General features: G+C 37.5%; 2 protein-coding genes across 6 annotated transcripts in view; one reads left to right on the plus strand and one right to left on the minus strand.

Moving 5' to 3' along the window:
- LOC128884698 (acetyl-CoA carboxylase) overlaps nt 1–8,841 on the plus strand; it is a 66,363-nt gene extending 57,522 nt beyond the window's left edge. For all 5 annotated transcript variants that reach the window (XM_054138267.1, XM_054138266.1, XM_054138263.1 and 2 more), the window contains 5 exons: nt 415–875; nt 1,113–4,943; nt 6,483–6,762; nt 7,271–7,551; nt 7,696–8,841. In XM_054138267.1, coding sequence (XP_053994242.1) covers nt 415–875; nt 1,113–4,943; nt 6,483–6,762; nt 7,271–7,551; nt 7,696–8,307 — 5,465 coding nt within the window. In that variant the 3' untranslated portion in view covers nt 8,308–8,841. The remainder of the gene's footprint in view (nt 1–414; nt 876–1,112; nt 4,944–6,482; nt 6,763–7,270; nt 7,552–7,695) is intronic.
- A 157-nt stretch (nt 8,842–8,998) lies between these two features.
- On the minus strand, nt 8,999–12,851 carry LOC128884701 (SID1 transmembrane family member 2-like). Its single transcript, XM_054138279.1, has 10 exons — nt 12,536–12,851; nt 12,275–12,469; nt 11,904–12,208; nt 11,654–11,804; nt 11,251–11,334; nt 10,796–11,113; nt 10,126–10,675; nt 9,772–10,037; nt 9,455–9,664; nt 8,999–9,390 (listed from the first exon to the last, which is right to left on the minus strand). The coding sequence occupies exons 2-10, from the start codon at nt 12,461–12,463 to the stop codon at nt 9,103–9,105; spliced, it is 2,361 nt and encodes a 786-aa protein (XP_053994254.1). The 5' UTR covers nt 12,464–12,469; nt 12,536–12,851; the 3' UTR covers nt 8,999–9,102.
- Nucleotides 12,852–16,530: the final 3,679 nt, after the last annotated feature.

The following is a 16,530-nucleotide window of genomic DNA, read 5'->3' on the forward strand; positions in this document are numbered from 1 at the left end:
GAGTTACAATAATTATAAAATCAAAAGGAAATCCCACGAAAAAAGTATTATATACTTGTAAATTAATGTAAATTTCTTTTTTTTTAATGAAGTTTTAAAAATTAAACAGTTGTGCGAATAGTTATTGTTTCAATGTTTCTATCGATTAATTGTTTTTTTCTTTGTTAATTTCGCAACTTACATAAATAGCTATTTTTTTTATAATCTATCTATTCTAGAGATTTCCAAGAATATATAGAATGTCATTGTTTATAAAAAACAAGTTAATAAATTACAATTTTACATAGTTTTTTTTGGAAATTGATCGGTGTACGAATACTTTCTATACCCACTGTAATAATTATAATATATGTTACTAAAATTAAAGCGTCTTAACGAAGGTAAAGATGTGAGCGTCAATAACGTATTCCTCAGGTTTCAAGCCAAGCTCAGGTACTGTCCAAGAATTAAACTTTAGGTCCTCGAAGAATGTCTGGGGTTACTTCTCAGTAGGAGCTTCCGGTGGTCTTCACGAATTTGCAGACTCGCAATTTGGTCATTGTTTCTCCTGGGGAGAGGATCGTAATCAAGCTAGAGAAAATTTAGTTATAGCTCTGAAGGAATTATGCATCAGAGGTGATTTTAGAACCACCGTCGAGTACCTGATCACACTATTAGAAACGGAATCCTTCCAACAAAACACTATAGACACAGCCTGGCTCGATTTGTTGATCGCTGAACGTGTTAGAAGCGATAAACCGAATGTACTGTTGGCTGTGACGTGTGGTGCGCTTCATATAGCTGATAGGACTATCACTGCCGCCTTTACTGGGTTCCAAACAGCCTTGGAAAAAGGTCAAATACAAGCTAGCAATGATTTGGAGAATGTTATCGACGTAAGTGATTAACAATAAATACCAAATCAAGAGGGGAGCCTGGTTTAACGTACTAAAGGTTAAATAATTTTCGAGTATTTTTTTTTATAGAAGACAAATGAATGTATAAATATAAAATCTTTCAACTTTTGTTTAATAAGAAAAAATAGATTTTCTTGGGATGATACGCCGGACTCCCTTCAATACCTGGAGTCATTAAAACATTTATCAAAATTTGTAATTGCAATTGCATCTCAGGTTGAGCTCATCAACGACGGATATAAATATAAAGTACAGGCTGCCAAATCCGGCCCCAATAGTTACTTTCTTGTTATGAATGGTTCCTATAAAGAAGTAGAAGTACATCGATTGTCGGACGGAGGCATGCTGCTCTCTTTGGATGGTGCTAGTTTCACAACTTACATGAGGGAAGAAGTAGATCGTTATAGAATCGTCATAGGAAATCAAACGTGTATCTTCGAAAAGGACAACGACCCCTCTTTGCTGAGATCGCCGTCAGCTGGAAAACTGGTTAGCTTCTTGGTCGAAGATGGTGGTCATGTTAACCCTGGACAAGCCTATGCTGAAATCGAAGTGATGAAAATGGTAATGACGGTAACGGCAAGCGAAGCTGGCAGTGTTTTCTACGTTAAAAGACCAGGTGCCATCCTCGAGGCCGGTACGATGATCGCTCATTTGGAGTTGGACGATCCAACATTGGTGACAAAGGCTATGGAATACATGGGTCAGTTCCCAGAAACTGAAGCTCCTGCAATTTCGGAGAAATTGAATCATCTTCACACCAAGTATCGTGCTTCTTTGGAAAATACCCTGGCGGGATATTGTTTGCCAGATCCGTATCATTTGCCACGAGTTCGAGAACTTCTCGAGAAATTTATGAACTCCCTACGCGATCCTAGTCTGCCTTTGCTCGAGATCCAGGAGGTGATCGCAACGATATCGGGTAGAATTCCGATTTCCGTCGAGAAAAAAATAAGGAAACTAATGTCACTTTATGAAAGAAACATCACCTCCGTTTTAGCGCAATTTCCTAGCCAGCAAATCGCTGCTGTGATCGACGGGCACGCAGCTACTCTTTCGAAACGATCCGATCGGGACGTCTTCTTCTTAACCACTCAAGCCATAGTGCAGGTAGTACAAAGATATAGGAACGGAATACGTGGTAGGATGAAGACCGCCGTTCACGAACTTCTTCGACAGTACTACACGGTTGAGAGCCAATTCCAACAAGGGCATTACGATAAGTGTGTTTCAGCTTTAATAGAACAGTACAAAGACGACGTAGCTACGGTAACGGCTATGATCTTCAGTCACAATCACGTTACGAAGAAGAACATTCTGGTGACTATGCTAATCGACCACCTTTGGGCGAATGAGCCTGGTCTTACGGACGAATTGTCGAGCACATTGACAGAGTTGACGAGCTTGAATCGTACGGAACACAGTCGCGTCGCATTGCGTGCCAGACAAGTCTTGATCGCCGCTCACCAGCCCGCCTACGAATTGAGACACAATCAAATGGAATCTATATTCTTGTCAGCTGTGGACATGTACGGCCATGATTTTCATCCAGAAAATCTACAGAAGCTAATCCTCTCTGAAACGTCTATTTTTGATATTCTTCACGATTTCTTTTATCATTCTAACCGTGCCGTTTGCAATGCCGCCCTGGAGGTTTACGTTCGCAGAGCGTACATCAGTTACGAGTTGACCTGTTTACAACACATCGAATTATCCGGCGAGGTGCCGCTCGTACACTTCCAATTCTTGTTGCCTAATAATCATCCAAACCGTCAAAGTCAGTCTCCAGTTAACCACAGAATCGGTGCTATGGCAGCCTTCCAAGACTTTGATCAATTTGTCCGGTATTCTGACGAAGTACTCGACCTGTTGGAGGATCTATCTACGCCCATTTCAATCTCTGCCAAGGTTTTGGACGCAGTAGATGCGGCTGGAGGAAGCGAATCGAGGCATAGTACATCTATAAATGTGTCATTGAGTATCGCGGAAACTAGTGGTCCAGTGGTGGAAATCGGTGAGAGACCTGCGGAACCAGTACACGTTGTGAGCATCGCCGTTCAGGAAATGGACAATTATGACGATGCTATTATGGCAAACTTATATGGCGGCTGGTGCGCAGCGAACAAAGACGAGTTGATCGCAAGAGGTATCAAAAGAATCACGTTCGCTGCTCTAAAGAAACGACAGTTTCCAAAATTCTTTACGTACCGTCAAAGGGACGGTTTCATGGAGGATAAGATTTACCGCCACCTAGAGCCCGGTTGCGCGTTCCAATTGGAGCTGAACAGGATGAGAACATACGATCTTGAAGCTTTGCCTACCTCAAACCAAAAAATGCATCTCTATCTCGGTCATGCCAAGGTCGCCAAAGGGCAACAAGTCACCGATTATCGTTTCTTCATTCGCTCGATCATCAGGCATTCCGATCTGATCACTAAAGAGGCTAGTTTCGATTATCTCCACAACGAGGGCGAACGCGTTTTGTTAGAAGCCATGGACGAGTTAGAAGTCGCGTTCTCTCATCCACTCGCGAAACGGACAGAGTGCAATCACATTTTCCTAAACTTTGTACCCACGGTTATCATGGACCCTGTGAGGATAGAGGAAAGTGTGACCAGCATGGTGCTCAGATACGGTCCAAGGTTATGGAAATTGAGGGTACGCCAAGCTGAAATCAAAATGACGATTCGTCCATCCCCGGGGAAACCGACATCCACTTTACGCTTGTACATCGCCAACGACAGCGGTTACAGTATAGATTTACATGTATACACGGAGACGACCGACCCAAAGACTGGTGTTATTCGCTTCGAGTCTTGTCCTTCGGCGACAGCAAACGTTGCCTGGAGACCAGGGCCTATGCACGGTCTGCCGATCTCCACGCCATATTTAACCAAAGATTACCTTCAAGCGAAACGGTTCCAGGCACAAAGCGCTGGCACAACCTATGTCTACGATTTGCCAGACATGTTCAGACAACAGACAGAGAAACTCTGGCTGAAGTACATAGAAGAAAGACCAAATGCCAACATAAATATGCCAAATCCCATAATGGACTACGTGGAATTGGTGTTGGAGGGTGACAATCTAGTGGAACAAAAGCGTCTTCCCGGTGAGAACAATGTTGGCATGGTGGCTTGGAGGTTCCGATTTTACACGCCGGAATATCCAGAGACTGGTCGTGACGTTATATTAATTGCAAACGATTTAACGCATTTAATTGGTTCCTTCGGCCCAAAAGAAGATCTGGTGTTCTGTAGAGCGTCAGAAAAAGCTAGACAGCTTGGAATACCGCGGATTTACTTCTCTGCGAACTCGGGTGCTCGTATCGGTTTGGCAGAGGAAGTGAAAGCGTTGTTCAAAATCGCTTGGGAGGACGATAACGAACCAGAGAAAGGCTTTAAATATATTTACCTCACGCCGGACGATTACGCCCGTTTAGCGCCCGTAAATTCCGTGAAGGCTTCGTTGATCGAAGATCGAGGAGAATCTCGCTACAAAATTACAGATATCATCGGTAAGGACGACGGTCTTGGTGTGGAGAACTTAAAGTATGCTGGTATGATCGCTGGTGAAACGTCCAGAGCATACGAAGAAATAGTCACGATTTCCATTGTATCCTGTCGAGCTATCGGTATCGGAGCTTACCTATTGCGTCTTGGACAGAGGGTCATTCAAATAGAGAACTCGCATATTATCCTGACCGGTTACAAAGCGTTGAACGCGGTGTTGGGTCGTGAAGTGTACGCGAGCAACAATCAACTGGGTGGTATACAAATTATGCATTACAATGGTGTTTCGCATACGACCGACGAAAGAGATTTAGATGGAGTTGAAACAGCTCTGAAATGGTTGAGCTTCTGTCCTAAACACAAAGGTGCACCTCTTCCTATATTGCCATCACCGAATCCTGACTCGATCGATAGAGAGACCACTTATGTTCCCACGAAGGCAGCCTACGATCCAAGGTGGATGCTCGAAGGGAGAATCGTTCAAACTAATGACAACACTTGGGAAAGTGGATTCTTCGATCGTGGTACTTGGCAGGTACGCTTAGATTATCGTTACTTGTGTTTTAGACCTTGATAGTTTAAACCAGAGGTCGGAATTTTTTCTACGCGACGGCCGTTTTTCGAGGGCTACGCCTACCAGCTTTTCCTTACCGCGCGGAGCGCCAACAAGCTGACTGAGGTGCAGGACCGTCGCATGTCCCTAATAGTACGGCGAGCCCATTTACTAGATGGGAAGTAATGAAGGAGCGGACCTGCCGCACTATTCGGGACATGCGACGGTCCTGCGCTTCGGTCAGCTTGTAGGCCCTCCTGGGCCCTCCGTGCGGTAAAGGGAAGCTGGTAGGCGTAGCTCTCGAAAAACGGCCGCCACGTGGAAAAAATTCCGACCTCTGGTTTAAATGATGTTACTTTTTGTATCAGAACTACTAGTTATATAAAGGCGTGAACTGATTATAAGAGAACAATACCAATATGGCGTATAAGAGAATTATGTTTGACTTGATATAAAGTTGGAGTAATGATTTTCAGCATTCAATATGTTTTACTTAAGGGGTTAGTCACAGTCAGGAAGAGGAAAAAACGATATTTCTTTGTGATTTTTTTTTAGTTATTAAATAATAATTTGCATAAGTAACAATTAAGTATATTATAAAGGATGTTTTAAAGAACTAAAAAGCATTTTTTGTTTTAAGAAAGTTTAATTATCGTCATAACAGCCGATGACGTAGACGATGATTTAAAAACATAGGTTTGCGGTGAGCAAGATTTCTCTACACTGGTTTACCTGAAAACAAAAACAAAGGTAGATTTCGAAAATAGATTAGTCTAGCGGGTCCCTGAACGAAGGATTTTGGAAAAAATTAATTTAAAACAAAATGACATACATTTGAAGTTAAAGTTCAATTTTCATTATAAAATTAAGTGATTAAATTGAGAATAAAAAGAAAAGTATATAAGAAAATAAAAAATCCTTCTATCAGGGACCCGTTAGTCTAATATATTTTCTAAATCTACCTTTAGTTTTGTTTTCAGGTGCACCAGTTTGAAGAAATCTTGCTCACTGCAAACCAAGTGAATTAACCTTTTTTTAAAACAAAAATTTTTTTATAGCTCTTTAAGACATACTTTGTAATATACAGGCTGCCCCAAAAATGTTGTAACACCTTGAAAGGGGTGGTTCAGGAGGCGATTTGAAACAACTTTTTCCTTAGCGAAAATGTTGTCCGAGGCTTCGTTGAGAAGATAATAACGGAAATCGTCGACCAATCAGAGCGTGCGGATACCGGTGGAGCGGCCGCTGTAGCGAAGGCTATGAGCTAAGCTTCCTCAACGAAGCCTCGGACAACATTTTCGCTAAGGAAAAAGTTGTTTCAAATCGCCTCCCCAACCAGCCATTTCAAGGTGTTACAACATTTTTGGGACACCCTGTATTTACATTTCATTAATAAAAATTATTATTTAATACCTTAAAAAAACACACACAAGAAACTGTCCGTTTCCATTTTCCTGACTGCGACTAACCCCTTAAAGTGAGATGATTAAAGCATTTCAAGATGCTTCATTATATTTATAGGAAATAATGAGACCTTGGGCGCAAACTGTAGTAACCGGACGTGCTAGGCTGGGTGGAATACCATGCGGTGTTATCGCAGTAGAAACAAGGACCGTTGAAATGCATTTACCTGCTGATCCTGCTAATCTAGATTCAGAGGCTAAAACCATATCTCAGGCAGGGCAAGTTTGGTTCCCTGATAGCGCGTATAAAACCGCGCAGGCTATCAAAGATTTTGGAAAAGAAGAGTTACCTCTTTTCATCTTCGCCAATTGGAGAGGATTCTCTGGTGGAATGAAAGGTATTTATTGTTTTACAGTAATTGACTTATATCTACATATATTAATCTATGTATATCTATAATATACATATAAGATACAAAGTATCCCGTAACTGGTAGTATAAGCGAGCAAGGAATGATTCTACATAAAAAATTGAATCGAAAATGTAGAATAAAATTTGTTCATATGACGCTTTATTTTCGAAAAACAATAAGTTTGATCATTTGTTTGGTAAATCTTGTAACCATTGCAAAAGGACGGAAGTACTCTCCTACTCGGAACAATAAAAAAGTAAAATTCGTCAAAGTCAAGCTACATTAAGTATTCGCGTGCTCAACAAATTTTCAAACTTATTCTTTTTCAAATATAAAAAGTCATATGAACAAATTTTATTCTACATTTTCAATTCAATTTTTTATGTAGAATCACCCTCTATTCACTTGTACCACCAGTTACGGGACACCCTGTACATAATCTATCTATATTATATCTATTATTAATGACTAATAATGTATCTTTGTTTTACAGACATGTACGAGCAAATCATAAAATTTGGTGCTTACATCGTAGATGGATTAAGAGAATATACCAAACCGATATTTGTATATATCCCACCAAATGGAGAATTGAGAGGTGGTTCGTGGGCGGTGGTTGATCCAACCATAAATCCCAGATACATGGAAATGTTTGCTGACAATACAAGTAGAGGTGGAGTTCTGGAAGCTCAGGGAATAGTTGAAATCAAGTTTAGGAATAAAGATATAATTAAAGCTATGCATAGGGTGGATACAGTAATTCAAAAACTTAAAGTAAGTATTTTCAACCTTATGCTTGTGTGAAACAATTTTAACTGATGTTCATAGAAGATAACCTTTTGTTAATAGATACAAATACTTGAGACAAATCTGCTATCAGTTATTAATAAATTTAATAAAAAAATATCATTGTTATAGGAAAGATTGGCTAGCGTGAATACACCGGAGGACCGTACAGAAATCGAAAGTCAAATACGTAAGAGAGAACTAGAGCTAGAACCTATATATCATCAAGTCGCAGTACATTTTGCAGACCTTCATGATACGCCTGAGAGAATGTTCGAAAAGAACGCGATTCACGAAATTATTCCATGGCGAAAGGCACGAAAATTACTTTACTGGCGACTGAGAAGAAGACTTTTGGAAGATGAGATAATTCAGGAGATTCTTTCTATTCAACCACGTCTCGATGTCAGACAAGTCGGCGCGATGTTGCGTAGATGGTTTATAGAAGACAAAGGTCCCACAGAGTCCTACTTGTGGGATCAAGATCAAGCGGCAACACATTGGTTGGAGAGTCAACGTCAAAACGAAAACAGTGTCGTTTCGCGTAACATTACTTGTGTGAAACAAGACGCAATTGTTTCACAAGTAAAAGAAGCTCTCGAAGCCTGCCCAGAAGTGAGGTTAACCGCAATTTTGGAAATCGCTCACAGACTTCAGCCAGCGGAACGTGCAGAACTACACAGAACTTTATCGCAATTAGAAACGACATCTCAGGAACTGAATGATTCAAGCGCTTCGTCCTAAAATTTTGGAAATATCACAGAATTTTCTGTCTATCCACGTACCTGGTGTATGCAACTCCGTTAGAATTAATTGTACAAACACTCGTTATTTCATCTTGTTAATAGTAAATTCTACGGGAATAGTATAACTTCGAAAAGTTAATAATTGCTTCTATCGATGATGTTACTTGAAGGTAGAAAGCAAAACGAACTCGTGCTTAGTAAGGTTCAACAGTGATGCTATCGAGTGTCAGACAGTGTTACTATCGTTTCCTAAACTGTGGTAAACTATGCCCATGTTTATAAGTGTATTCATAAATATAGAAATTATATTATATATATGTATGTATTTATATGCATATATAAATATATATATATATATATATATTTATTTTTAGAAAAAAATGTCTGTTCGTTGCATTTGATTTTACCGAACGACTACTAATAAGCATGTACGTCATTTCCCCGTTTCGTTGATAGAAAGATCGAAGGATAAGTTTGTAAGTATTAAATGCTGTTTTTTACTATCGTAATAGAAAATATCAAAATTTCTCTCTACTCTTTGGAGACTAACGTTTATTGAGAACTGGTTAAGTGAAAGGGATAGATAATACAAAGTTTGATGAACCTGAATATTTAGCGGAATTAAGGTGTTTAATACAAAATATATGTTATATGATCTTTATATATACATATATATTTTATACTATTTTTAATTCATTAGTATCAAGATAAAATGTATATTATATACAATCATATCGTCATAAAGAGATGAAAAAAAAAAGATTAGAAATAACTTCTGTTCGTGTCATTGCCCTCAAAAGACTGGTATTTGACTTCGGTGTACATCGATTAGATCGTCATCTAGGGTAAGCAAACCCATAAAAGAGAAGAACATTGCTAAGGCAGACAAAAAGTGCCAAATGTCATGGTTGTCAAAAAAGTTTAGGACCCTGCAGGGTTTATTATAAAGACGAGATTGTGCTGGAGTAACCGCCCATGAAATAGTTTTGTTTATAAAAAAGTACATAGCTGCAGCCCACAACACAATTGACAAAATGATATAAATCAATGGTTGTAGAAGGATCCGTTCTCTATGGCAAAGCTGAAATATTACACTATTGATTAATTTGTAACACGTCAACTTTTGATTATGCATCTATACATACCTTCATTGCAATATAAAAAATAGTATACAGCATTAAATTGGACATTAATATAGCTAACAGGAACGTTGCAAAATTGTTTTCATGACTTATGTTTCCAAATACTGCGAGAGTAACATTACATAAATTTGCTATGACAAGCATTACAAATCGTCCCAGATACAAGGGTCGAAACATATTTTTAATTCCGGTATGGGCATCATATCTACAAGACTGTAAAATATGAATTCAGTGATCAATTATGTTTAATAAATGTAGCTCGATCAACATCAAATCAAAAGAATAATATCGAAAGCAATGTATGAAGAGCAAAACGTTACCTGTATTATTCTTGCGAGGAGACCTTTTCGTCTCCATCGTCCCATATAATAAATTTGAAGAGTTAAAAACAAGCAAATCGATAAATGCATAATTGTAAATATAATCCAGAAACAAGTGGAACCATTCAAGACGCCGATTAATCCAAGCAGAATCACCAAAGCCAAGATTCCAAATGTAACCGGCGCTCGAGCGTTTATATCAGGATGACGTGTTTGGTAAATTTTAATCATGCAAAGTACTGCTATAATGTACATAAAACTGGTGTCTGAAAGTATGATGTAGCGAATATTCTTATTAATGGCGAAGATTGCAAAAGATATACCGTATAGAGGACGTAATATATTTCATCTTACCGAATTGAAAATTACTTCGATTTGGACACACATGATAGCTCCCTGAAAGTATTCCTTCCATGATAAGCGCAGAACCAAGCGCATAAAACAATCCGTAATGTTGCGGTATACCGTAACACTTATTTTTTTCTTTATCCTTTTCATTGTTTTCACGAGAGTATGTCACAAATATAAACAAGAGACCTAACATTACATACCCGAAATTCGAAAAAACATGATTTACGTCTGACAGAAATCCAAATGGATGGGCACATAAGAAATTATAGTAACACATATCTTGGTTTCCAGTAACATGAAGTACGTTTTGGTAAGTGATTACTAATTGGAGAACGGGTAAAGTATAGAAGACAGCGACCGTTGCTAAATAATATAAATATAATCGAGACTTGTGCCTTAGAATATTTGGATCTTTGCGAGCCAAATCGCAAACCGAAAGTACAAGTTTCGTTCGTATCACTTCTTTATCGGAAAAAGCATCTTCCATTATATCAATATCATCTTCATCCAGCGACGAATCTTCTTCTATAGATACTAACCGATTCGGTCCTGTCTAAAACAAATTATTCATATTATAATTATGATACTTAATTCCAATATGAAAGGTTTTTGCAGCACTTAAATTAGATTGTTATTAGTTATAAGCATTTTAAACTTATAATATTGAACTTACTTCTTCTAATGTTGAAGGACTCTGCATAGGTTCATTCAAATCTTGGCATATTTGATTGTCCAGTAATTCTTGTTGAATTTTTCTACCTTCTTTAATGTTGAACAACACAATGCCCACAACATAAATAAGGCAAAAAGTGAAAATAACAGATATCACTATGCTTATTGCGACAATATAATCGTGTTTGGTTATACTAGCATTTATAGTTAACGCCACTTTTTTATTCCGTAAATCAATTGTACTAGGCGATCCATAACAATCGGTGTCATCACCTTTTACTACAAGTACAACAAAAAATCCCATTGGATAAGCTTCTCTCTAAAAGATTATAGTTAGACATAAATTTTACTTTTAATAAAATTCTGCCAAAATAGTAATGTTTATTCTTTTATCTATTCCATAGTTTGGAAAATGCATAAAAGAAGTATGCATTAACAACCTAGAGAAGTACTTACAGGTATAGTAATACCACCCTGTCGATTTACAGTTTGCCAGTAACCAGCAAATTCAATGTTCCTTTCTAAATCAAATACAGGACACTAAAAAACAAAATATTTTAGAATCCTATAGTGATATACAGTAGAATATTAATTATCCAAAATAACTTTAAAAGATGCATGTTAATTATGTGAAAGATTGTGTGGTAAATAGAGTTATTGTTATTTGTAAACTTATCAGCATTATTTAGTTGAATTGTAGGAATAAGGTATCATATAAATTAATAAAACGGTTTACAAAAGACAGACATATATATCAAAGTGTAAATAATAATGTCAAAGAGCAGGTAATAAATACTTGGATAAAAAACATTCTACTGTACCGACATATTATTATAGAGATATAACAAAATCTATTTACCGATATATTTTGTATAGATACTGTCATACAAATATCACTCTCAGATTCAACATGAACAATAACAGAAGAACTTTCCACTTGCTCTTGAAATGTATAACCATAGTAAATAGGTTCAGATGGAGAAATTTCCATTAATCTCTTTTCTCCTGTTCTGTACAAAAACAAGTACAAAACAATTCTCATTTGCTTATTTTTCCGAACAGCATAACAGATTTACTAATATACTTTAGACATTTAAGACAATATGTACCTCAAATAAAATTGTGTGTCCTGTGTTACGTTAAGCTTAAATGAGACATTTTTATGACTAGCAGTGTACAAGCTAACTGTAACAAATTCTTCTTGTTCATCTCCTTGTTTGTTTTGATAATCTTTTGTTGAACATAGAGTTCGACTAGTTTTATTATAAGCTACATCATTAAAATGCATGCTATCTACGACAAGAGGAATCTGCCATGATAGAATTCCTTTCTTTTGACGCACAACCACAATAAGAGGCAGGTCATGAGTGGCATTGCTTTCAACTTCAATTCTAGTAGAGTCCATCCATTCTTTCTAAATATACCAAAATGTAAATAAACTATGATAAAACCAATTTATGTGAAACAATGAAATACTTACATTGTTAGTACGGTATAAGAAAACATATTCAACTGTGTTGTTTATGGCAAGTTGATATTCTTCTTCATATACTGCCTCGATAACGACACGAGATAATGATAGATTTCGTAAAGTAATAACTCCATGAAGATTAAACAATAATAATACAGTCACTGTCAAAATTTTCTGAATACTTAACATTTTAAACATTCATACCTGAACACAAAGTTTTGAATAAATATTTACGTAGGTTCTACTATTTAAAACCCACAACGTACTTACTGACTACTCGGAGTGTCAACTTATGCGATAATAAAAGACGAGCATTGAATTCAATACTTTTTCTTTCTATGATTGGTGATAAACATTTGACACTGTTAATACTAACGGTATTACGAAATATATCTCAAACTATAGGTTCGAAAGGTTCTGCGTTCGAATTCATCATTCATTACACACTGAATAGCACTGAATCTCTCGGGCTTGGGGAAAAACCGATATCATACAAATAACATCTGGAGAGTTGACTATTGTTGGTTGCATCTTTAGTTACCTTATTCAGATTGATTCTGTTACGGTATCACGTGAACTTAGCTTCATGGCATGTAGCGCCACACGCGGAATAGCGCAGGAGGTAAACTAGCGCCACTAACGGAGAGGAGGTGAACTACTATATAGTAAGCTGGCGCCATCAACGGACAGTAGGAGAACTACTAGATAGCTGGCAAAAAATTTGTATGACAATATGGCTGCTTCGCTTTCGCGCTGTCCACTGCAGCGCTGCTGTCGTCTCTGCTGCGGTATTGTGCCAGTAGTCTAAAGACGCTTTTCAGTATGGTTCAGTATCGTAGTAAGTTTAAAAAATGCCCGCGGTCATACATTTTTCTTTTAACTCTTTCAGTGCTGGGAGCCGATATATCGGCCCTTGCTGCACTGGTGAGAAATGCCAGAGCCGATATATCGGCCCGAACCTTGTAGCGTTTTACTATTCGCATTGCGAGAGAACTCTACTATATTGTCTGTATATTGTATCTATAAATATAAATTTAATAATGGGAAATAAGCAACATATTTATAAAACTGTGTTATACTTGTATTTAATTTTCACATTAAAATTCTTTTGGAATATGGGGAATTGTTAGAAGATAACACGCTAAAGTACATATGTATAGGGAAACCATGATAAAATGATTATTACACAGAATTAGTTCCGTTTTCTTGTTATTTACAATTTTACCCTCGGACACCGGGCGATCGCACCTACGACGGAGCCGGGTCACTATTCAGGCATCGAAATCCAAGTCCATACGCGCTACAAAAGAAGGCTTAAAATCAAATTTTTATATGTAAACATTATAATCATATTAATAATGCCTCGTAACCAATTGCTTTTGTTAATATTTTGTCCCGAAAACTACTTCTTTTGCAATAAAGTTCGAAACATTTCTGTCGCTAACAGTTAGAATAGTGGGGAGAGCTGATTGGTACGCATCGAGTTACAATGTAAACACATGGCTCGACACTCTCGATCACAGAGGAATGGGACTTCGAAAAACGACGGAAAAATGACCCAGGCCCGGTGCCGGAGGGTTAAGGGTGCGCAGGAGACAAACTAGCGCCACCAACGGAAAGTAGGTGAAGTACTAGATAGTTTTTGCCGTTTTTCAGGCACAATAATGAAAAAAACATATCATAATTATGCATTTCGTAATCAGAGGAAGTAAATCTATCGTCTCGTCAAGCGTTTTTTTGGAAGAAATTGAAAAAAAAAAAAATTTCTTGTCTTTGAACGTATTTTTAGCAAGTTTCAAAAGCGAAATTGCAAAATGTGTAACTGTCCCCTGCAACGGTATTTTATAAGGAAGAAAAAAAAATCAGCCGGAAAGGTCGCTTCCTCGCCTCATAAAATTACAATGGTGTTGTCGTTATGAAATCGAGAAGACTGATACTGCTGGTGTGCCGATAATCTAAAAATGCCTTTCAGCATGGTTCAGTACCGTACTAAAAGTATGAAGCGCCCGAGCTTATATATTTTACTTTTGCATATGTATATATATTCAATATTATATTATTAAGAAACGTCATGTATATGTTAAGGTTGTTATATTGCATTGCAATTAATTGATACAGAATAGTCTGTTACGATAATTTCAAACTAGTAAATAATAAACAACTGATATGATATTTGTGATATGGTACGAACATAATAAAGTACTAATTGTTATTTGTGGAATGTAATGATAGTATGCAATGTAAAAAATATTGTATAATAAAAAAGGTAAAACGTTTATGAACATTATTTTTGAATATACGTAATTACATAAGAGAAAGCACACTAACAAAGGGAAGGCACGGATGTTGCAATCGCTTTTGCGACACCCTATGGGGGTCGAGTACGCATGTAGTATTGCAAAACCATTTTGGCTTTTGTATAACAGCTGAGGTTACTAAAATGATTGCGCGTGAGTTTAATATTTGTATATATATTTTAATAAACATGTAAATTAAAATTTTTACAAAGTAAAGCACGCAAAGAGTATTTCTAGACTAGGAGTCCCGTAAACAGCGAGCGACTGACTGGATCCTTCCGCAAATTCCACTACCTTTATAGTATTCTTCGGAAAGGCGTTACCTTTCCGAAGATACCGGGGGTGGAATTTGTCACCGCCTTAATTTGGCGGGGATGGTCGATGAGTTTTCGAGACTGGCAAAGGTGGTTGCTATATGTAGGCAATAAGGGCATTTCGGGACCGCGCAACCCGTGCGGTCGGAAAGACCTTGGCGGCATATGGCTGGCAGAAGTTGTAAAGAAGGACACATTTTACGGAAACGGTTTCTTAAGAATGTTAAAATAATTTGCCGTCTTGCAAACACCAGGTAGGTTTTATTACCTTAAAACCTAACATCTGCAAGCGGTCAGTAAATGAAAACTATGTAAATGGAACTGTAGACATCGTTAAAATTGAAACGCAAAACAATATTGCTGATATTTTTACTAAGGCGTTGGGTAAGGAAAAATTTGTTTTAAAGAAATAAGTGTTTTGCTTAACATTTTTCAATTTTAATATTTCGTCCGGCCCATGAAAATAATTTTTTTCCAACCGTCCCGGGGGCAAAAACAGTTGGCCATCCCTGGTCTAAACCATGTAGAACACCGTGTATAGACTAACGATATAATAACAGCAAACAAGACGGCGACAGCGCCGCAACGGGAAGCGCGATAGCGAAGCAGCCATATTGCCATACAAATCATCAAGATTTCACTGCAACAAAGTTTTTCCAAGATATTGAAGCAAAGAAGCAATATTTTCTCATAATTCTGGTTTTAATATATTCGTTACACTTTGGCGGATGCGACTCCAAGGCCTGATTTTGCAATTTCGGCCTTAAAAATTTATAAACAATAAAAGTATGTTCTTTTTTTTTCTTATAGAAGAAATTTGTTTACATATATATTTTCCAAAATCAGGCCTTGGAGTCGCATCCGCCAAAGTGTGACGAATATATTAAAACCAAAATTATTAGAAAATATTGCTTCTTTGCTTCAATATCTTGGAAAAAAGTCATGGTAGAATAATCGCCCTGTCCTCGTCTCTCCTGCAATTGTTGTATCGCCCTCTCTGTCCTTGTCCCGGAGTTTCCTACTTTTTCCGCAACTATCGCTGAAGTCAACTCGGAGTTCTGTTCTGACTCCTGCGCAACCTAAAGGCAGTACATAATACGAATACAAACTAAGGGTGTGTTGAATATAAATAATACAGATGGTCCGAATAATCCTTATACATTAGTCTAATCTTATGTGTGCTAATTTAAGTTTATTTGTATGAACTATTTTATATTTATTTTTTCCTAATGCTACTTCCGCAGTTAAGTCCCCAAACATTCTGTTTATTTTGTAGGGGCCTCGCCAATCGCAATCAAATTTTGAGGTTTTTTGTTCCTTGAGTAAGTATATTATGTCATCTACATTAAATTTACACGGTTTCAATGATTGGTCGTAGTAAGCTTTACTTCTGTGTTTGGCCTTTATTAGGATCTGTGCCGCCGTGGTGGTGATCTTTGTAAAGAGTTCATCGAGATGTTGTGCAAACGTTCAAGGCGTTTGCCTTTTCGAGAATTGCGAGGGTATGTTAGCCTTTACACCAAAAATTAACTCGTGGGGAGTAAAACCTGTGGCCTCGTGTACTGAGGTATTATAGGAAAAAATGCAAAATCTTATCCAATCATCCCAATCTGTTTTTGTGCAATAATGCTTGAGGTAATTAATAAAAACACGA

The sequence above is a fragment of the Hylaeus volcanicus genome, chromosome 2 (genome assembly GCF_026283585.1).
Source record: "Hylaeus volcanicus isolate JK05 chromosome 2, UHH_iyHylVolc1.0_haploid, whole genome shotgun sequence".
Lineage (NCBI taxonomy): Eukaryota > Metazoa > Arthropoda > Insecta > Hymenoptera > Colletidae > Hylaeus > Hylaeus volcanicus.